The sequence below is a fragment of the Apteryx mantelli genome, chromosome 13 (genome assembly GCF_036417845.1).
Source record: "Apteryx mantelli isolate bAptMan1 chromosome 13, bAptMan1.hap1, whole genome shotgun sequence".
Lineage (NCBI taxonomy): Eukaryota > Metazoa > Chordata > Aves > Apterygiformes > Apterygidae > Apteryx > Apteryx mantelli.
Genome location: NC_089990.1, coordinates 2,401,516 through 2,424,514, shown reverse-complemented (window position 1 = coordinate 2,424,514; position 22,999 = coordinate 2,401,516). Strand labels below are relative to the sequence as shown.

The window sequence follows — 22,999 nt, the reverse complement described above, 5'->3', positions numbered from 1 at the left end:
TCCCGCCGGGTCCAGATGTGGGGCAATCCCTCCCGCCCTTGGGGAGCCCTTTGTCTTTTTTTAGAGAAAAAGACAACATCCTTTGGGGTGGCCTCTTGCACCGGCTGCGTTTCAAATAAGAAAAAGACAGCTTTTTCTCTTCTTTTACAAAAATGCAGAGCTGAGAGCACGAGGGCAACTCTGAAATATCTGTCTGTTGGAGAGAGAAATGCACACTGCGTTTCTGCTGCGCTCAGCTTTCTATCGGCGCCTGATTTCTGCAGTCTTTTGTAATCCAACACCATTGACTTTGTGGGTTCCTCTTAAAACCGCACAGCCAGGTAGGAAGGATGTGTCACAGGCAATATCCAGCTGCAGGCGCACGCGGGTGCTGGAGAAAGGGAGCCCGCCGCAGGGCAGCGTTGCCGTCCGCAGGAGGCTGCTGGCTGGTGCACACGAGCGGGGAGCGCACGCGCAAACGCAAACCCATTTGGTGCTGCTGGGCTTGCAGCGGCTCCTGCACCCAAACCTTCCTTTCAAATGCTGCGCATGATTTCTGTCCATTTAGCTGTTTTCTAATTGCAAATATCAGTGCTTCCTCAGTAAGACAGAGAATCAAGGAGAAAACGTGCTGAACTTGGATATGCTGAGGATATGCTTCATTAGCATAAACGGGGCTCTGACAACAGCCTCAGTCCAATGCTGCTGGATGGCTGGAATAAACTGCACACAGGATCAGAACGGATATCCAAAGGGTGGAATATTTTTAAAGAGCGCTGGATTTTATTTTACAGAAGTACTTTCTTCCCACTTCTCCTTCCTCCTGCTCCTGCCCTGCCCCGTTTCCCACTTGGGCCACTCGTCCTCCTTCCTCCGCACGCTGCTTCCCAGGCTCAGCACTTCTCCAGCCGCTCCTTTCCTGCTCTTCAAGCTGATTAAAGCATGGTGAGCAACTTCATTAGGCAAACAACAATCTGTGCAATGGCTGGAGCGGAGTGATTGTGTCCAGCGTCTGCAGGATGGAAAGCAGGACCGCGGCTGCACCTTGTCCTTTCTGCACAGTAATTGAAAAGAAACTGGCCTCAGTTAATATTAATTTCCAATAAGTCTTGAAATTAGCCAGACACCGTTCTGCTAATTAGGCTGAAAAAGCAGCTCATCCTGAAGAAATGCTCCCAGCAAGCTATTCCAACGACATATCTATTGGTTATATTCTGTATATTTATTATTCCCAGGAGGTTATACAGGATATAAGTGGAAGAATTTACAATGTTGTAATCAATCTCAGTGGCATCTTTTCACATTAGAAAAGACTGTCCAAATCTGTCTAATGAAAGTAGCTAATGTATATGTTTCTAGTGCTTTACAGATTTTGGGGGGAAGTATAAGTCTTAAGATAAAAGATGCAAAGGCAGTAAACTATTGCTGCAAGAAGTGCTTTGTTTGGTATTAGGACTCTGAATAAAATCCATAATAATTTTTCATGCAGAAGTTATGGTGAAATCCAAAACTAAGCACCAATCTGAGGACTGAATATTAGCTATATAAATTTCATATATATATCTACTTCAAGGCCAGCTTGTAAAACACGTGGGAGAACTAAATACCACCTACGCTGTAGCTCAGAAAGTGCTCTAGCTGCAGCAAAACCAATTCTCAGCACCGGAGGCAGCGAGGGCTTCTTGTGAGGGCCGTTGGGCATGGGGCAAAGCAGGCGGCTGCATTCATACACTACGGGCCAGACAGTCATCGAGGACGTCGGTTCATTCTCCAACAAGCTCAGCGTAGCCTCAGGGTGTGAGAGGAGCTGCAAACTTCAGGACAGTCGTGATGCACACTTGTCACAGAGTTAGATTTGGCTTCAAGAGAGCACGATCTCCAGGCCTCCAGCACACGACGCAGAGTAAGCAGGGCACCATGGGGGAGACGATGTCCTTCTCGAATGGGAATATTCACTCGGGAAGAAGTAGGAGAAAATAACTTGGAAATAAGGTCATTGTTCTTGAGACATCCCCGTGGGAAATTCGGGGAGAGCTGTGAGTGCATTAACTTTCCTGCTGAGCGTGACAGGTACGTGGCAGCCACTTTCCACACCAGCAACAGCAGCAGGCTGTGAACAGTGGAAGTAGCTCTAATACAGGCTTTGGAGAATATTAGAAGTGCCAAGATGGTAAAGACCCTCTGGCCCTTCAGGTAGATGGTCCCATGTGAATTCCCAGCAAGTGAATGAAGCTGGGGCATAACTTGGTTGCTTGGTTGCCGTTTATCTGAGGTTAACCAAAAGATGAAACGTTGCAACATAACTGTCGAGAACTGTGTGTCTGTGATGCAATCCCCAAGGAAGAGGAAATAAACACACTGCTGCTTCTGTATGGTTCTTCATCTAGGCCTAGTGCGTCGCCACCTCCAAGAAATGGGTCCGGGCAGTAAAGCTGACACTAGATAGGGCTCCTACAATTCTAAGAAACTACTAAATTTCAGAAGAACAGAGATTTGTTTGTTTGCTTTAACATGCTGCTCAGCTGCCTGATGGAGGAAGAACCTAGAGTTAGAAATAAGCAGAAACATGACCTGCTCCACATCGTTAGAGTTAAAAGACCTGAAGCCATGAAAGAAATGGAAATGATGTCAAAATAAGAAGACCCCATGTTGCACTGCTCTACGGGCTGGGCAGCAACAAGCCACGTTTCCTCTGTGTCTCATAGCTATTTCCACTGACCCTGGAGCTCCGTCTGAGAGCTGCATCCCTCCATCATCCCTAACCAGGGATTTGGGTGTAAATATTAAAATTAGCTTTTTTGAAAAGTTTTTTAGTTTTTTTTTTGAGATACTAAGTCAAATATATGAACCAGAAACTCAGAACCTTTTCCTTAATTTTAATCACTGTGTCCACTGTTAGGTGGTAAGGTAATACTGCTGTCAGCAGAATATTCCTGCATGTTCACCTCATTACTGGCTGACTGGTCTGACTAAGGTGCATACGCCATTAATATGCAATGCCTAAATAGCCTTGACAAGGGTCAAAATTGGCCCTGGGGAGGACTGTTATCTACGAGGAGAATAAGTGCCATGTTTGAGAATATACATGATCCAGTGAGAGGGGGATGAGAACTCAGGAGCTGCTGAAGCCCAGCCCTGTACTGAGTCTGCTGGAAAACATGAATGTGCAAAGATTAGACCCATTTCCCGGTGACCTCGTGGAGTGGCTAATGCCACAAATAGCAGAGCCTCAGCCCAGAGGGACATCGGTGACCTCCGGGCCAACAGAAACCCCATGAGGTGCAGTAGGGGTGAGGTTCCCCATGAGGGAAGGTAGTGTTGTACAGGAATAGGTTGCCCAGAGAGGTTGTGGAGTCCCCATCCTTGGTGCTTTTCAAGACCGAGCTACACAAAACCTGATCTAATGTTGGTGATAGTCCTCCTTCGAGTGGAAGGCTGCACTAAATGACTGACAGAGTTCCCTTCCAGTCGACATTTCTATGATTCTGTGAACTCAAACTCAGGTCAGTGCATGCGCCCTTAACATTTACTTGGTGAGATTTCAATGTGTCCTGAAACACTTTCCTCAAGAAGACTTTCTTTCTGAACTGGGGGCTTCATACAAAAGTGCTTCATACAAAAACAGAAGAAAACTACTTTTTTTTAGGTATTTCTCATGATGCGCCTTCAAAACCTTTATGTTATTCACCCTGCTGTCTGCTGAAGATCCAGCACATTCAGAAATAGCATGGAATGGGGTCTCATCAAAGATTACTAACCTCACCAGGTGTCTCCTCATTATGAAAACAAATTCTGTGAAGAGATTTCTTGCAACAGGAAAATAAGTTATCACAAGTTATTTCCTGTATAATGATGTGGTATCATATGAACAGAAAACACCTTCTACAGTAAAAGCTGCAGTCTAAAACTGCTGTAGACAGTAGTCTACAGTAGTTCCTTTCCATTAAAATCAAAAGCCACATTCTCAAAACCAACAGATAAAAAAAAATTAACAATTTTTTTAGGATCTGTTCTGACTGCATAATATTTTATATATGCATCAAATTTACTATGTGTAAGTATGTGTGTGTATGTGTGCGAGTATGTATGAGTGTGCGTGCATATGATCATATGCTGTTTCCTCTCTGCACTGTAAAGAGGAAACTCAAGCTGGGCTTGGGCATTTACGTCTTAGAAAACTAGCTTTTATCTTCACCCAGGAACACATACCACAACTTTGTTGAGGCTTTGCCTCTCAGAGCTGTAAGTCTCTGCTCACAGATAAATATCGTATCAGGATACCACTATCACCTGTTCTGTTCCTTAACAGAAAATCTGCACCCTCTTGCACTTCTCTTACAATCTGCAGAAAGAAGGGCAACAAATCACTTTAACTGACAATATTTGTACTGTAAGCTGCTGTTAGGACAGGTGTTCTGTGGTATTTCTATTTTTGACAGTGTTGACTTCACACTGATGGAAAGGGACACCTGTATTCTAAAAAAATGCACATGGGAGTAGATGAGGATGAAGGCAGCTTCATTTTCTGTAAGGGCTTCTTTTTTAAAAGTTCATATTATTTTATTAGTTATAAGAAAGCAAAAGTACAGTGCAACTGGCTGCAGAAATTGGTAGTATATTCTCGCTCAAAGGCAAGTAGGAGGGTGATTTTTGTTAACATTAATGGATTAAAGATTGGTAAGTAGGGTGATATAATAAAATATTTTATTCTTGAAAGTTCCTATGAACTAGTGATATTGTTGTGATATCTAAAATATATGCTTGCTCTTCTTCAGATGGAAAAGTGACAGAAAAAAGTGTATATTTGCAGGAAAGGTGCCTCTTATGACAGAGTTGTGTAATCATATTACAGCTTTTTTACTGACTATATGCTATTAATTCTAACTCTAATATACTCCTGCAAGATTAACAAAATTATTCCAAAACCTTTAGAGGGTTCACCTTTGATTTTTCACCCCAGCTCCAACACCTTCTGTAGTCTCTTATTGCAGTGCTTAGACTTTGTAGACTGGGTCCCTGATTACGTTGCCTTGTAAATAGGAGGACTGTGCAGCTGGAATGTTGTCTGGCTACAAATCCCTTATTAATGCCATATTAACAGACGTATCTATGCAATATGCAAACAGTATGTATGCAACACATGCATGTTAACAATCAGATCAAATTAGAGCTCTTCTTTCTTAGGCTTCTTTCAGAACTGCACCTTCTTAATCTTAATCAATGTCAAATTGATGATATGCCTGCACAACAACGATTTACATAGTTAAAGAAAACTAGGGGAATGCTGTTTGCATTATGCCGGAAAAGAGCTGCCCGTGTGTGCACAGCCATATCAACGCTTTGCAAAGTAAAACCATACATAACAAGTCAAACAAGTTGTACCAGCCAATGCACAGTTTTGTCAGTACGTTAGGGATCTGTGCCAGCACAGCTCTGTTGATCTGGGAACATCTTTTCACAGCCGCAGCGTAGGTACAGCCCTAGTTTAACTGCATCTGCAGGCAAGCACAAGCCAAATTCAGCAGAGTTTCAGAAAACGTAGCCAAACAAGATTTCCCTGTGTCTCTGCTTGCCATTAAACTAAGCTCAAACTGCGACTGTGGTCACAAGCGTGGCGAACGCTGGGTTGTTTCCCCGCGCTGATAGCAGAGGCTGAGCCATCGCAGCAATGTCCGGGGAGCCTTCGGCGGCGGGGCGCGGGCGCGGGCTGTGTCGCGCCGTGCTGCATTCCTGCCCACCGGCGCAGCAGGCACCCACCAGCCATGTGCTGCCTCTCAGGGCTCAGGCAAGACGCCACCCCGCACCTCCCACAAGCAAGTCGAGATTGTGACATCGAGAAAAAGCCAGGGACGGAGGGGTGGGGTTAACCGCAGGCTCTTTCCCATGCAGGGTGTCTAACAAGTACCAGCCTCTGATGAGCCCACGGTTCTCGCTGAGTCCTTTGGGCACGGCGAGGAGGGAGCCGGGGCGCTCGTCTAAAGCAACCCCTCGCAGGTGAACTCGCAGGACGGTGCTGCCAAGCAGCGGAGCGAACCGGACCTCAGCAAGGCCACCTCTGCCCGAGGGAGAGCTGCTGGGGCACCGGGCTCTCAGGGTGGTGTTGGAGGGAAGTGTACTTGAAAGCAAAAAGGGGGAACCTGAGATGACACCCCTCAATGCCAAGGTAAAAATCAATCCATGGCCAGAAGTGCATATTCGGTCAGTTCAGTAGACGATAGTTTGAGCTCTGACTGTTTATGGGATTTCCTATAATAATAATAATAATAATAATAATAATAATAATAGTATTTGGCAATGCTTTTTTAGACCTGCCAGGAAAGACTCTGCGTCCCTAATATATCTCTGGTGTAATGCTGCTTGCTTCACTGAAGTTACACCAGAGGCGATTTGGTCCTTTAATCATTCCGGGTTGCTGATCGTCCTGGGCGTGCTGCTTGCTCTGCAGATTTTCTGGACTGCTGGAATTTCTTGTGGAATTCTATTTTGTGAAGCAATTGCTGTGTGGGCAGCTGAGTCCTATTCAATGTTCAGTTTGAACACAGCCATTAGAGGATATGCTTTTGACTTTGCTGCTTAATCAGTAATCACCTCTTCTCTGTCTCCTTCAGGCTCACTTTTCCGCTCATCACTTCCGTAGTTTATCACTACATACAGAGAAATGGAATCATGGCTTTCCCCCGAATGCAGATAGGCTGTTTTCCATTTAATTAATATTCTTGTCATAGCATTTTGTAACAAGGCAATTAGTAAAAGTAAGTAATGTATGTTTTTTTGTCACAGATATTAATCTAATGTTGCTGCAACACAGAAAAGCACTCTGGGCCGTAAGGGAGGTAAGTGGAATAAATACAGTAATTGCTGTCCAGAAACAGATATCCTCAGTCAAAGGCCCAATTATCACAGTCCAGTGGGAATAATTTTCCCCTACAAAAGTCCACATGGGCGGCTCTCAGCATGATAGTTTCGTAGTCTGAAATATGGCCAGATTCCTTACTAAGTGTCTTATAAAAAAGAGCGAGGTAGAAATGCAGGCGACCTAAAGAAAAAAGAACCAGGATCACTGATTAGAGAAGTAGTGAAGACAGAGAATATCAGAGCCAGAGAGCAAAGGAAAACAGGCTGAGCGGCTGAAGAAGGAGGAAGTCTTACAAAGAGGGATGGAAAAAGTTCAAAGCAAAAAGCAGAAGTTCAGACATCTAGATAAATGTAAACAAACTTAGTGAAGGACTCCCTTCACAAATGTAATCACCCTTGTAGTTTCTCTTTCATTTTTAATAGTCTTATGTGACTCAGTTATTGTTTACCTTTTGCTGTCCATCTTTCAGGAATTATGCTATTAATAAAACTTTTCAAATGATAGAAACTGTGTATATTTTAAAACTATTAATTACATGTATTAATTTTTGTTTCTCTGTTGGTGCTACCTTGATTTGGCACTGGGGCTCAACTGTGCAACGCTTTGTACATGTATTTAGTAAGAGACAGTCACTGTAGATACAAACTTGTGTGAAGTGTATTAAGAATATCAAGCCCACGCTGACTGAATATACACTTCAATACTTAAGTATGGGCATAGATTCAGGTCTACCAAAAAAATTAAACACATGCTTAACACTAAGCTGCAGGTGACCATTGAAATATCAAGGGTGTGCTTCCACGCCTTGCCAGTCTGCGGTCCTCCTGATCATAGTTTTTGTTTGAACTAGAACAATATACATGGCTGAAGATTATGCACATACATAGTACCTTCTACTTCAAAGTCAGAGAATACTTTACAAACTATAACAAAAGTAATATTATTCCCAAGAGGTAAGGAAGTATTCTCCTGACATACATAAGAAGACTGAGGTAAGGGAGACAGAATAAACATCAATGAATTTTAAAGTCTGTGTTTTCTAAAAAGTACACTAGAATCATTAAAAAACTCCTATACATTAAAGATTAGTTTCAGTGCTATGTAGGTTACTCAAAAAGATTGTTAAAGTGATGTTATTTATCGAACCAGTGATTGGTCCAATAAAAGATATTACTTCACCTTACAAACCTTGTTCTTTAATATTCTTAGACTGTCTGGACTGCTTCAGCACTTGGACTAAAATGGGAGGTGTCCATGTTTAATGCCAGTTTTAAGAAATATGGTTCACAGCTCTCTGTGAGTAGGCTTAAAGGCAACTGTCATAGCCACTGTAACGTACCACCTTTCTTTTTTGCCAAATTCCTCCAGTCTGTAAGTCAGTGTAGCCTGTATATTCATTAGCTGTTAGAGCAGTGGTGCTTTTATATTACAACCACTATAAAGATTAAAAGGATAATTAGGATAAAAGGATAATCTCTTGCCTCAAAAGGTGATAAAGATGATCTCATACCTGAATAAATACCAGAAAACAAAAAACAGGGTATTTCAGCAGAAAGAAAATCAGAGATACTATGGAATTTGAAAGAGTAAGTGATATCACTTGTTTGGAGGTCTTGGAGTTTCATATATTTTGGGCCTGAATTGGAGCCATAATGTGGGGAAAATCTGAAAGAAAACTGAGCCAGTACTAAGAGGCTGAGTCAAAAGCATTTTACAGGCAAAGTGGTGAGATCACCCACAGAGACACTACATGGAAGCCAGGTCTCTACTATTTATTTGGTAGAATAGCTTGATGATTTCAGGAGGGCAAAAAAGCCTGAATTTATGTCCATACATCTTAGTATGGAATTTGTCTTCCCAGACCTAGTACTTCAGATTGCAGCTGCTCTACAAAATACAATCAGCATAGAAGGAGCTTTATACGGAAGAAGTTACTGACTGAATTGACAGTCATTATCAGGTGTGTAATGATCGGAAATACGGTTTGATGACATCAGAATAACTTTCTCCTGGACACTGCACATTTTGAAGAAGTTTCGAACATGTTAAGATAAATGATATCTTTACATTCTGGCAGATGCTACAAATAGAGATGTCAAAAGATATCATGATGAATCTTATGAGAGTTCCAGCTTTGCAAATTCAATGAGTTCGGATAAACATAGAAAACTCCACATTTCTGAAATCTTACTTGAGCACAGTCTTTTGAGCTGCATCTATCCCTTGCAATAGACCATACAATGCAGACAGTGAAGAATGTACAGACACGGACAGACGTACGTACAGATACTAGTCTTGATAAAAGGCAAGGGTCTATCTTAATTTTATCTCTGTGGAGTTCTGTGTCCCATCAAGAAAACTGAGCATTTTCTTTTTCAAATAAAGGTGCTGGGTAATTGGAGGATAAAGTTAATTTGTTTAAGCATAAAGTAATTGTACTAGATTAAGGTACTGAAAATTATTCATACAATGGATAAACTGCCAGATTGTATAGATATTGTGTCAGCCATATAGAAAACTTATCTAATCTCTTTTTAAATCTATGTTTAGGGACTTTGATGAGAGTATGGTTTAGCTTCTTTCCTAACACGCTAAAACCAGGAAGAATGAAAATTAATTTGTTGATTTTTCTTTGGTGAAATGTTTTCTGTTACTAAACAAAGTCAGGTTAAACAGACATGAAAGACTGTTCTCTGACTGAAGTCAAAGTTCTTATTAACCTGAAAGGCAGCAATATCAAATCTATGATCTTGAAAGGAAATAGTGATATTGCATCTGTAGTATAACAAGAATATGCTTTGAGTGCTGGAATATACTCTGCATTTTGTTTACACTTAGGAAGATTACTTATTGCAATATTTGCATAGTGTTTAGTTCTGTTTAATTATAGCTGTCTATGAGGAATAGCTTAATGATGTAGGCACCAGATCTAAAACAGTTTTCTTTCTAGAGCCATAAAGTCAAATTCCAGCGAGACTGACAGTGACTTTCATCAGCATGAAGCAGAAGATAGTTTCAGACAGTCTAATATATGAAACTTTTTTCCCCTCCCTTGGAGCCATTAAATGGACAGTGAAGTCTTGTCTGTCTTCGTGGTTGTTAAAGAGTCCATAGGCCCTATTTCATATGAGAAGGGATGTCAGTGATGGTATGCTTGACTAAAAATATCCCTATCCCTATGTCATACTGAATGTGGCCCAGAAATTTCTCCTTTTCACTAGTGAGTGTTGCGATCCCAGTGTAAATACCAAATATTAAATGTATGTATGATTATCTACATGAATAGTGCACGCAGCAAGAACTGCCTAAAAGGAAAGAAAATGATTGCTGTGAAGAAAGACCAGAGAAAGGCACAACAAACGGCATCCTCCTCCTGTCGTACACCGTTGTTCTCCTTATCTCATCTCCCTTGAGCAAATTACTGCGAGCATCTCTAAGATTTCAGGCTATTTTTAGGTGGCAGGTCTCTCCGAGGTAGGGACCTGATCCGTATCCTTGCCTGTGTAGTCCCATGTGCAGCTACGGAGCTACCTAACACCTGGGCGGGATGGTGCGGTGTTTCTAGAAGGCTCCACAAGAATAAAAGCCGCGAGGCAGGCTCATGTCCCAGCGTAGCGTGTAGCCCGCAGAGCACGTGCGGCAGCGTGTTTTTGTAACGTTGATCCAGCGGGAACGCCATGCCACTGCTTAAATGATCTATTTCTCTCTCGCTGGGTATCACAGTGCCATCGGGTATCACAACACGAGCAGAAATGTCGCGGCCACCTTCGCAGGGCTGGCGGCACTTCTCCCCCCTGGGCTCACGCATTCTGCCTGCCGCAACGGGGCTTTTGCTTGTTTTATTTCTAATTCAACATCTCTTTTGGAGGGTTTGGGGTTTTTTTTGAGGGTTGCAAAGGGCCATCGTCACCCTGCCAGCACCGTGCTCGACTCCCCGCCAGGGAGAAAGCGGCGCAGGCCCCTCGGGCCGCAGCAATGCCGCAGCAATGGCGAGCGGCGGGCTGGCCGCCCGCTTCCCACAATGCATTGTGACGCGCCCCCCCTGCAGGCGGCGCTCTGCCCCGCTGCCCCGCTGCCCCGCGGCGCGGCCCGCCCGGTGCGCGGGGCGGGGCGGGGCGGGGCGGGGCGGAGGCGAGGGGGGCGTGTCCAGCGCGCGGCCCGCCCCCCCAGCTGCCCTGCAGGCTCTTCAGCGGGCGAGGCGGGCGCTGCGCAGCACCGGCGCCATGGTGAAGATCGCTTTCAACTCCCCCTTCGCCCAGAAGGACGAGCCCAAGAAGGAGGCGGCCGAGGCGCTGGTGGCCGACAAGGTGCGGGCAGCGGGCTGCCGCCGCCGCCGGGCCGCGGAGCGCGGCGGGGGGGTGGTGGGAGGTGGAGGAGGCCGCTGCCGCCGCCATCTTCTCGTCAGCGCCGGGGCCCCGCTGCGGCGGGGGCGGCCGTTGCGCCGGCGGGGGCGGCCGCGCTCTGCCTCCCCCCCGCCCGGCCGCCGCCGCCGCCGCCCGGTGCGGGGCTGTCGGTGGCCGCGGAGGCAGCGGCGCCGCGGGCTGCGCTGGGCTCTGCGGTGGCCCCGGCGGTTTCCCTCACCGCAGCCATTTTCCCCGCCGCGGCGCCGGGCTCGGGCGGCCGCAGGGCAGGGCCGCCGCTGCCGGGCCGGGCCGGCGGCTGGGCGGGTGCCAGCGCCGCCTTTCCTGGCCGCTCTCCTAACCCGCGGCGAGCTGTCTCCGCTGCGTCCCGGGGGCCCCGGCCCGGTGAAACCCGCGGGGAGAAGCGCTGTGCCCTCGCCTGCAGCCTGTTCCCTCTCTTTCCACCCCCCCCCCCAAAAAAAAAAAAAAAGAAAAAAAAAAAAGTGCTGGTTTGCAGCAGCGTCCGCCGGGAAAACAAAGTGGGTTAAAGCTCTGGCACCCTTGTGGGCAGCGAGTTGGAAAGAGGTGCTGCGGTAAGCTGTCTGGGCTCCTGGCACGTCTAGCTTAAATTAAGAAACCTGCCATAAAGGGGTTTTAAATAGAAACCCAGACGAGTACTCTGTGGTTGGCTTTTCCTTCCTAATGAGTTGTCATGTTGCTGGTTTGAACTGAACTCTTTAAATTTGTGTGGGGAGACTTTATTTTTGAAGATGGTATGTGTAGCTGCTAACACATTCAGTCAATTGACAGCCTCTAGGTAAATAAATTGGTAGCTCTAGAGGAGGTGGGATGGGCCAAGTTTACTTGTAATCATGGAATGGGACTGTAAAAACTCTGGTCTTGGGCTCTAACTTCTCTTTTTCTTATAAGTCCTAATCATGCAAGCAGCTCACAAAGCCTCCCTCTCTTCTAAAACAGCATATCCCTAAAAGAGGAAGGGGACAGAGTGGTGGTATTGCTCGGTGGTATCTCTTGAATTGTTGTAGGAGTTGCATGCATAATCTGGTGTTGCTGTATTAATTCAGAGAGCAAGAAGAGAGGGAGGAAGTTGGGAAACAGTGTAGATGCAGGACTTGATTAAATTTTGAAAGTTCGATTAGTCTAGCTAGTCTGCTGTAGAACAAACTCCTCGACTTTTGAGGCAACCTTTTGTTAGACACGCTTTTAGTAGAGCTCTACTGTACAAGTTCTGAGCGTAGTTCTAATATATATTACTTCATGCCCTTCTCTTTCTCATGTTTTCCAGGTAGCTTCAAAAATGAAAAGAGCAGTTACTTATGTTGCTTTATTATGCCACAATATTCTGTGTATGCGTGTGCATGTCTTTAACTGAACTCTTCACTTGGACTTCAGGGCTTAGAATTGCATGTAAACATCAAGTTCACAGTTCTACTCAAGACAAACTCATTTAGTGCTTGTTAATGCCTCTCTTCTCTCCACCCCGCCCCTGAATATTTGGGCAAAGCAAACGAGCTTAATGGCTTATGTTGGCTGAAACAGCACAGTAGAAGTCCACTAGATAATCTTCACAAAACACTTGAGTTTGCAGAATGCTCTCCTGTGATTCTTTGGAACCAACTGTGTCAACAGTGTCTCTTGAGCTAGCTGCAATGTTAACACAAGTGGTTTTTCCTCTCTTCTCCATTATTCCTAACTTGCTTTGCATGTTGCTACACCGCTTAGAACTGCTTTGTCTTTGCAGTTTGACTCTTGAGCTGAGGCTGTGTAACCTGCTGGAGGGGAATATTGGTATTGTGTTCTCCTATCAGCTCTCTATGCTCTTCTCACATTCTGGCTTTCTAATATGATAAATGGCTCTGCTCTGTCTGAAATAAGTGTAGTGCAAGTGTAGCTAATTACGTGCAGACATCATCACATCATCTGAGCACTAGGAAGTCTGTAGTGCCAAAACTTATTGCAGACTGCTGTGTTTGAGTAATGATAGGCTAGGCAGATAAATAGCTGAAAGGTGTAGATGAAGATGCTAGTACTGTTCTCTTCATATTCTGCCCTTGATCTTATGAGCAAGATAGTTCTGAAACATTGTTTCCATGTAATGGCATATAGATGTGACATAATTCTGACCTGAAACTAGTTTGTTTTTGACAGATTCCTCTCCAGCCGGTACAGAGGCTTATGTCTTGCTGAACCAACACTTTTTTTTTTGGAGGATGTGAGACCAGAATGTAGGAGTGTTGACTCTCACTAAATGTAGATTGTTTTTTGTCTTACAGTAGTTGCACAGCTGGTGTTTGAATTTTACACTGCTATATCTTGCTGAGCATATATGCAGCTTTTTTAATAATTCTGTGGCATGTCATGGTCACAGGTCACTTAATATATTGCCTTATACAGAAATGCCAATAATGGGACCCAAATTAAGAATGGACATTGAGGCTGCTGTGCTGAATCTATGTACTGGCTCTAGGAGCAACCCACAGGAAAAGATCTCTTACTACTTGCATAAAATCCAGTTTTGTCCTTATGCTGAATAGAAAGAGCAGATCTTGAAAGTAAGCTGTTAAATACAGTAGTTGCAGATCATTAAAGGGACAGCCTGAGCTGAACATCTAGATTACCTAAACACTTGATACTTCCACCCCCCGCCTCCCTCCTTTCTTGAGACATAAAAATGCTGTTTGCTGTCCTGGTGAATGTCTCTTTTGCCTGTTTTGTATTTGACAGTACTTCTTGTTGTTGTTCTCCACTTGGCTTGCCTGGGCCTTCCACCTGAAAGACTAGAAAGGCATCTAAAGAACCAGAAGAATGTTACAACTTGCCATTCAGACACCACCAACAACTTTGCAATCAGTATTGCACAAATGAATCCCCATGTTACTTAACAGTAGTAGTAGTTTCACTTGGATGAAGTCGTCTGCTGTTTAAGAGAATACTGGGGGGGGGGGGGTGTGGTCACTAAACTAAAGAGTTCAAATTTAGGCTGCTAGAAGCAAAACTTCCCAGGTACTTGGGTGGGAGGAAGAGAATTTTGAAACTACAGGGGAGGATATGCCACAAAGTTACTTTTTTGAGTATATTTTGAGGCTACACTTAGTCTGACTAGTAGTTCTTTTCTGTAGTGATCTTCATTCACACATCACAAGTAAGTTCCAAAACCTGAATGTTTGACTTAAGTGTGAGATGTCTCTTCCTCAACTAATAGACAAGGTCACATCATAATTTTTTTTTTTTCCTGGTAGTCCAGCTTTATAAGGAAAAGTTCTCTTACTATCAGATAGAATAAGATAACATGAGGATAGGAAATAGGCTTTGGGAACAGGCCTGAAAACACTGCGTACCTTTAAATGACCTTGCCCTACAAATTTTGCCTTGCTAATATTATGTTGTGGCTGCAATGCTGTATCTTTTGTTACAGTTATATAAATTTCTTGCACCTCACTTCTTCAGACAGGTTTAATTTCTGGTTAGATCTGGATAGAGGTTTGTCTAGAAAGCTTACTCTTAAATAAGACTCTCCTCTTTTTATGCTGTTTGAAAAATGATTTTGATATGATACAAAAATATTTCATGAAAGTATTTGTTATACAATGCTTAACTCTTTTCTCTGAGGTACACAGTGAGAATCGTTGTAGGATTGTAGGTCAAAGTGAAGCACTTGGTAACAGCTTGCTTTAAATTAAAAGCAACTACATCTTCTCAGTTCCCATCTCCCTTTCTTTAAAGGATCCAGAAATTGCCACACATGGAGGTGAAAATTCATCTGGGAGATGCCTGTTGACTCTGCTGGGTCTAGCGTTCATCTTGGCAGGAGTTGTTGTTGGTGGAGCCTGCATCTACAAGTACTTCATGCCTAGGGTAATGTGAAGCTTCCCTTTTATATAACATCACTAAGCAAAAAAAGTGTAATTATAAATGCAAGGCTTACTGAAGGGTTTGTATCATGGTGGTAACTTGTAACTGACACCTGAAGGCTGCTGTAGCTTTTATACAAGCTCCAGGCGTCATAGACCCCACATGTCATCTTAGCATAAGTGGTGGAAATACAGTGTTAAAGCATCTTGCCTTCAAAAAGTAATTGGTTTACTCTTGCTTTTAGCATAAGGTGTATCGTGGTGAAATGTGTTATTTTGAAAACGAAAATCGGGATCGTGCAGTAGAACCTTATTTCCTCCCCATTGCTGAAGAAGCTGACATTCGGGAGGATGATAACATAGCGATCATTGATGTTCCGGTTCCCAAGTTCTCTGACAGTGATCCGGCAGCCATTGTTCATGACTTTGATAGGGTGAGTACATGTGAAGCAATAAGAAATAACAAGTCTCAGTGGGGAAACTGCAGAGTGGGTGGCAATCATAATGGCTCCTGGATTTTCATTTTTGAGACTTACTGTCAGTGTGAGCATCTCTTGGGGGGGGGGGGAGGTTAAGTGTGGGAAATCTGGCCCTTGGCATAAAGTGGAAAAGTTCAGTTTTGACCCTCTAAGAGCAGCTATACCTCTGCAAATGAAGTGTTATGATTATTATGTTATGATTCCAGAGAATGATTTGTTTATCTGCATTTGGATACCTTTAATTTGTACTGTGCTTAATTAGACTACTTCAGTTATGAGAACAAACTTGCAAGTAATTTCTCTGTATTAATATAAACTTTACTCTTGTTAAGAACTGATTGAAACACTTAGCTCTTAGTCAGCTGTCACTTCTGTTCAGAAGACCTGTTGTGTAAACCAGAGCTGTAGCAACTTTGGAACAATAGTAACAGATAAGTTCATATACTAGGTGGTTCATCAATGTGTTTTGATAATGCCTGTGCATGAACTCTAGTTCTTAAACTTCCTTCTTAGACCTTGTAGAACTGTACTCTAATAGTCACTCAAAGGCCACAATTAATGGAAAACTCTCTCCCCCCCTCCCCCCAATAGCTTCTGACAGCATATCTTGACTTGCAACTGGGTAATTGCTACGTGATTCCGCTGAACACATCCATAGTTATGCCACCAAGGAACTTGATGGATCTCTTCGCAAAACTTGCGGTATGTGGAAACTCTGCTGTTTAGTTGGGCTAAGAAGATAGCTTTTAAGAATGCTGGATGTTGCTCCTGAACTTAGCTACAATCTCTTGCTGTAACAGTCCTCTTGCCATCAAAGTACATAATCCCCCTGCCTCAGTCACTGTACTGAAGTTTAAGGCCAGCTGTCGTTATGCATTCTGTTGAGTAGATTCATGCTTAATACATTCATTAATACGTAGCTTTATGGAAGCTAAAAGCAGCTAGTTAATAAGGATAAGTTTTGCTATTATAAAGGAATTTGGTAAATCTCTGAATACCATTGAAAGCCTAAAACTGAAAGTTACTGCCAGAAAGCTCACTTGCTCTGTAAGAGCTTTAATGAAAAAGACAGTGCTAACTTGTTCTTCTGTTTTACTAGTATCGTAGTTATGAACTCTCCATGTGAATCTTCATTTTTCAGTGACTAAAACAGGATTTTCTTCAAAATAAGTCTTATGGGTCAAGCTGATAGAGCTTGCTGCTACTCCCAAATTATATGTGATGCTGAGCTATCGTGTCAAATGTACTTTTTTGAAAAGTCATTGCTGACTGCTCAACGCCTAAACTAGATCAGGTAGCATCTAGCATTAATTTGCTTCAAGGAAGTCCCACTTTCCCCCCTCCCCTCTCCTTCTTCATGAAGACAAACTTTAAATGCAGCCCCTGGCCCCACTTCCTTTTAGGAGTTGAGATTGTGAGGGATGGGTGGTAGTTTCAGTAATGCTGTCTGCTTTAGTGAAGACCTAACTGTTGCAGATTACATTCTGTTTTGGTCAATATGCTTCTAATGGTGAAAAAATGTAAAATTGATCTGGTATCTTTTTTTCCTCCAGTTTCAACTGCAGACATAACAATACTTGCATACCAATAAATTTGAACAGATTATGTTAATGTTTGCCTCATCTGAGCTGAGCAATGTTAACTTTACTTTGACTAACTGTGACTGTTTGAAATAACCTTTGTCAGTTTTTAACTTCTTTGGTATGCAGCCCTTCACTACTAGCATAATGTTAATGTTAAAATGAAGGAAGACTGACATCTAGGGTCTCAAACCTCTCCAAAGCAAAAAAATAAAAATAAAAAAAAAGTAGTGATGTTTGTCCATTGTAAGTGGAATACTGTATCTCAAGGCTTCTTTTCCTCCTAGACTGGCTCATACTTGCCTCAGACTTATCTAGTCCGTGAAGAAATGGTGGTTACAGAGGAGATAAATAATGTGTCTGATTTGGGTATCTTCATTTACCAACTTTGTGTTGGAAAAGAGACCTTCAGACTGCAGCGCAGAGATCAGATAATGGGTAAGTTTCCATCAGTAAAAGAAATCTGCTGTTACAGTAGGGAAGGGGTAAATTAAAAAAAAAAAAAAGAAAAAAGAAAAAAACCACACACACAAAGATCTAAGACTTTGGAAACCTGTGGGCCTTCAGCACGTAGGGGCTGACAGAACTGATGTTTTTTTCCCTACTGTCAAGTATGAATATGAAGCTTTGCTCAAACCTGGTGAGAGAAAATTTCAGTTATGGAATTAGCAGTTATGTGCTCAAACTTAACTTCAGTTTAAGTCTATTTCTATTCCATTTTTTGCTTGAAGTCTTAGTTTGGCCCCCAAATTCAGATAATCAGATTATGTGAGTCATTGTAGGGTGGATAGCTTATTCTATTTTTGCCCTATCTAAAATGGGGTTACATGAACACTAAGTAAAAGGATTATCTTCTGGTTCACTTGCTTTGAAAAGTTGGACATCTAGACCAGATCTCTACTTTGAAAGAGGAAGAACACTTCATAGGAGGTTTTTTTCTGTTCCTTTTTTTCCTTGTCTGTTCCCCTCCCCCTGCACTTCTATGAAAAGACTAGTTTCATCAGGCTTAAATTTGATGTGTCAGTAGCTTGACATATTGGAAGGAGGCCTGAAATATGAAAATCTGATGATGCTGTAAGTTTTACTTCACTAGAGCTCTCGAAGCATTTCATAGCTTGCTGCTGTCGCTGAACACATAGCAAACTAATCCTTTGCCAGTTATTGGCTTTTAGAATGCAAATGTTTGGTTTGTCAGAACTCTCTGCTCTTGTTTTCCTGCCAAACTCCTGGGCAAGATTTTTCTCAGCCCGGTTACAGCTTACAAAGTCTGAATTTGTGTCTACTGTTCCCTAGAGACTACATCCTATTACTAGAGGGAAAGCTCTGTACGTGGGAGCTTAACTCGGTGCTCCTGCATAGCTAACAGCATAAGGCAGGTGAAGAAACAATAAATGCTGCCTTTATGGAAGAGAGGCACGTGTGTCCTTTTTTTTTTTTTTTTTTTTTTAAGAGCTTAAGTGTTCACAACAGCTAAATTGACTGCTACTGTTGAAAGACTGTGGTCTACAGACAGTGCTGTGAAGAGTATTTATGGTGTTTTCTTAAGATATAAATTATCTTGCTCTAGCCTATCTCAGTTCATGTTGCTGACATCTTCACTGCACAGTAAATGACTTCCAGAACACCTCTGTAGAAATGCTCTCTAGTAAATGAATAACGCCTCTGGGTGCAGTTTCTTTCCTGTAACTAACCTTGTTTACCCTTGGAAAAAAACTCTCTTCAAATGAAAGACCGCTGCTGAGGAGAAAACTGTTCAGGGACAAGGCTTCTCTTGCCTTTCAGATTAGATTTCTTGTTAGCTGCTGCCTGGTGCTGCACTGGTTCTCAGATTTTTGTAGAGTTTATAGATTTCCTTGTCAGATCAGTGTGACTTTGGGTTGTTCTGATGGAACTCCCTGGAGATGTAACTGGAGGCATACATGTGACTGGACAACTCATCCTTGCTGTTCAAATATATACCCGGTTACATAGCCACTGGAAACTTTAGCTTGTGCAGACATTAAGATGGAAGTGAATTGAAAGATAGCCCAACTAGTAATGTTTTTTAATACACTACAACAGTGCCCTGCAGGGTTTGTTTTAAGACCTTGTGCTTGAAGACTTCAATGGAGAGCTTCCATGGCTCACTCTGAACAAGTCTCTGCTTATTACAACAAGCTGTAAAGCTTTCTTCTGTAATTGCTGTATCCTGGAGAGGTTTGGTTGATCAGCTTGTCTGTGATTGCAGGACTTCATATTCTTGTCTCCTGTTAAAAATTCACAGCTGATAGAGGTAAACTGCCTGTGTCAAATTCAGTATTGGCATTCTGCAATACAAAGAAAATCACTTCAAATATGTTGGGAGAAATTTCAGCAAGGTCATGAGGTGAGAGGCGAATCATCACAGGGCTCACATCAAGATGAAGACTGCCACATAGAAGTATGCTCTGTGTTAATACAGAGGAAGGAGGAAAAGTCCTGGTAAAGAGTTAGTTTTTTCTGCCTGCTCTCAGAAGTTTTTAACTCTTCCCTGCAGTTTGTCTGCTTTGTTTTTCCTTTCTTTGTGGTTACAAAGAGCTATGAGAAACTGTACTATAAACAATCTGTTTAGTGTTCTCTCTTCTCTCACTAAAATGGTGACAGGGTACTAGAACAAAAAGGCTATAGCTTGTAGCTTGTTTTGTCCCGTTGGTATCTAGCCCCCTCTTATGTTTCCCTATTCTGAGAATGGGGAGGCTATCTAACAAACAAACCCATATGCAGCCTTAGTGGCAAACATTCATAGCTGTGAAAGCACTATAGGTGGAGTTATTTTGTTTTTGCTCTTCGTAAGTATCTAAAAACTGATAAATGCTTCCTGTTAGGAAGTTATCGATCTGCTTCACTTGGGCTCTCATCTCCTCTCATCCCCAGGTCTGCAGAAACGTTCAGCGGAGAACTGTCGCTCAATCAGACACTTTGAAAACTCTTTCGTTGTTGAAACAAAGATTTGTCAACAGTGAAAGGCGCTGAATGGGGAGTGACTACATCACACCTTCACTGAGAAGTCTGAGCTTTAGACCTTGACTTCTAAATTAAAATGTGCAGTGATAATCAAAAGCCTTATGCATTTTCTGTGTATTGCTTATATTACAAAAGACAAAGTCACCATTTCAGCTTTCTTTAATCCTTGATATAACAATATTTTTAGGTTTTTTTTCTTGTAAAACTTAAATTTGAGTAAGGCCCTTTTTAGAAGGGTAATATCAGTTTATCCATTGAATGTTTGATTTTAAAATCTGGGAATGGCAAAAAAAAATATATAAAAATGTTAACCAATTTCTTGGCTGGAACCAATTCTATTCACCTTAACTTTCACAGAACAATTAATGTATTAATAATCTGTGGTTTGCACATTTTGTGTAGTTTTATAGACTAGCTCTGCACTCAGTCTCCTGGCTAAAAACCTTCTGATGAATATTGTTAAAGGTTTACTTTAACTTCCATGTGTGAAGCATGTAAAATCTAACCTCAGTGATCATAAACCTCTAACATTGCTTTATTTCATTTTGTGCAATTACTGTATTGAATTCGTATGTATATTTGGAACCTTCCCCAAGCTTACACTTAATTCTTATACATTTGTTTGGTTTTGTGGTATTTAGTTCTTAGATTTGGATGGAGTTACTCTTAAAGCTTGTCAGTATTTTTGGTTATGAATTTGTTTATCTTGTAGCTTCCTATTTCAAGAGTATCTTCTGGTATAGCCCACTTGTGAATGTGACTGTAGTTGTAAACTTAAACTACTCTGGCTTATACAAACTTTTTAGATCAACTTTTTATGAGCAAGTAGCATTACTCCTGCAGTCAAGAGTATTTTTTTTCCTTTTTTTTTTTTTTTTGAAAGCCGCAGGATAAAGATAGGGAAGAGTTAGTGTCCTGCAGTTGATAAACTTGAGAGTTTTAATAAGGGACTTTATATAGACATAAATTCTGCAACCCTGTAATAAATGTTTCTCTAAAACTTCGGTGTTGGTGTGACTTAATGGTGCTCAGAGGCTGAGTGCAATGCATAGGGGTATGGTCTGCACAGGGGCAGTGATGATCGTATGCCTGAGGCAGCATGCAGTGTTCCTCCTGCTGCTGCCTTTCCCACCCCCACCCTCTCTGGCGTGTGAAACTGGATTTCTGCTTCCTGGTACTGTGGAAATGCTTAGCGGTGCAAAACAAGCTTGGGGAGCAGGGCGAGTAAGGAGGTAAAAGGCATCTCGCTTCAAACATGATCTCCCGCGAGGCAATTCTTGGTGATGTTTAGTGCCATAAACTGAATTCACGGAGCAGACTTCCTGGCATGTGGGCAATAACGATGAATTCCAATACAGTGACTTCTGCCTTCTGTAATTCTGCACTTTGAATACTGGGATTGATGGGGCTGGTGGCTAAGGGGCTTGTATTACTGTATTCATAGCGGTACTAATATTTCGAGTTTCTCTGGCATATTGTAATAGCCAAAATCAGTGGAGGGTTGATCGACATCTTACTGCAGTGCCTTGTAGCACTTAGCTCTGCACTACAGCAAGGCTTATGGGTTATGAGGGCTGCAGTGAGTTTTCTCTTGCTCCAGTTGCTCAAAGAGCCACAGTGTGTGTTTTACTTTCCCAGGAAGTTGGAAGTGTAACTCTGATATGCATTTAGAGCTAGTATGGTAAGCAGGCTTTCTGTACTAAGAACTAGGGAGTAAAAAGTGACTCCAATGGTATGAAATTGTCTGTTCAGAAGAAAGAATAGGGCTTAACCACAGGCCCTGTGCAGTAGGGATTTCTGATGCCTTATCTTGCAAAAGAGGACAGAACTGCTGTAACACAACTGCTCTCCCCAGGTGAGTGAATCTTGGGAAGTGTGATGCAGAGGACATGTCTCAACCAAGAGCGTTTGGCTCTAAATTTGTAAGTCTAGGTAAGTATTTCATTGTATGACTAAAGCTTTAATGCTCAAGTACAATACTGTAGAAGACTTGTTCTAACTACTGTCACTGAGAGTCAAGTACATTTACTGAGTTTACTGCATTAACAAGTTTCTTTCTGCTCCAGACTTGCATATGCCTGGGCAAGGCAGCTGTTGCTGTGACTTCCCTCTGGATAACCTGAGGGGATAATAAGGGTGGGCTAGCTGTCTGATTTGTTTTGACAGTCTTGAGTGGAGAGACTTGGAAATGTATTCGTTGGAGAGCAGGAAGAGTATGATTGTAGCATTAAGATTTGGCTCTGCTGAAAACTAAAAAGAGAGATTCTCCCTTCCCACTGTGCAGCGGTTAGCTCTTGCTGTACGAGGCTTTGACATGTTGACTACCTGAAGACGCCCCTAAGGAATGACAGAAATGCTTCCAGATAGGCTGAAACAGTTTCTTACCTCTGTCTGGCAAAGCTTTTAATTTCTTAAGGCGCTAACTTCATTTCTTTTATTAGATGTTCTCGGCAATGAGCCAGTGTATTCAAAGGAACAAACTGTTCTCTGCAGCTAAAGGTCCCAGTCACCTACTGCTCTTGTTCTGAGAAAGCAGCTGAAATGGGGCGTGCTGGCCTTATTACCCGGCTCCCGTCACTGCGCGGGGGACCCGTGCTCAAGTCAAAGAGCTCTAGTTTTAAGGTTGCCCCCAGAACCATCTGTCTCAATTTAAGTAACTCACACTGCCCGCACGCAGGAGAAGCCGGGCTGCGAGCCTAGGGGACCACACTGCACCGGCAGATGGCACAGTCGGCAAGGCCTCGCGCTTCCGAAAGCCGCTCTGCGCCCCGGGATCGAGCGAATCGCAGTGCGAGCTCTCTGTTAATAACTGACTCGTGCAATAGGTCGTCCCTAATTATTGTGAAATGGAGGTGTTAAGGTGTTGTGCTCTGAACATTGGTGCGGTAACTGAAGGAATAATGTTACAGAG

At 42.8% G+C, this 22,999-nt stretch overlaps 1 protein-coding gene across 1 annotated transcript; it reads left to right on the top strand.

Annotated features, from left to right (window-relative positions):
- The first annotated feature begins 10,989 nt into the window (after positions 1-10,989).
- ITM2A (integral membrane protein 2A) lies at positions 10,990-21,088 on the top strand. The gene is made up of 6 exons (XM_067303899.1): positions 10,990-11,142; positions 14,920-15,051; positions 15,293-15,481; positions 16,118-16,228; positions 17,394-17,544; positions 19,999-21,088. The coding sequence occupies exons 1-6, from the start codon at positions 11,059-11,061 to the stop codon at positions 20,085-20,087; spliced, it is 756 nt and encodes a 251-aa protein (XP_067160000.1). The 5' UTR covers positions 10,990-11,058; the 3' UTR covers positions 20,088-21,088.
- The last annotated feature ends 1,911 nt before the right edge of the window (positions 21,089-22,999 follow it).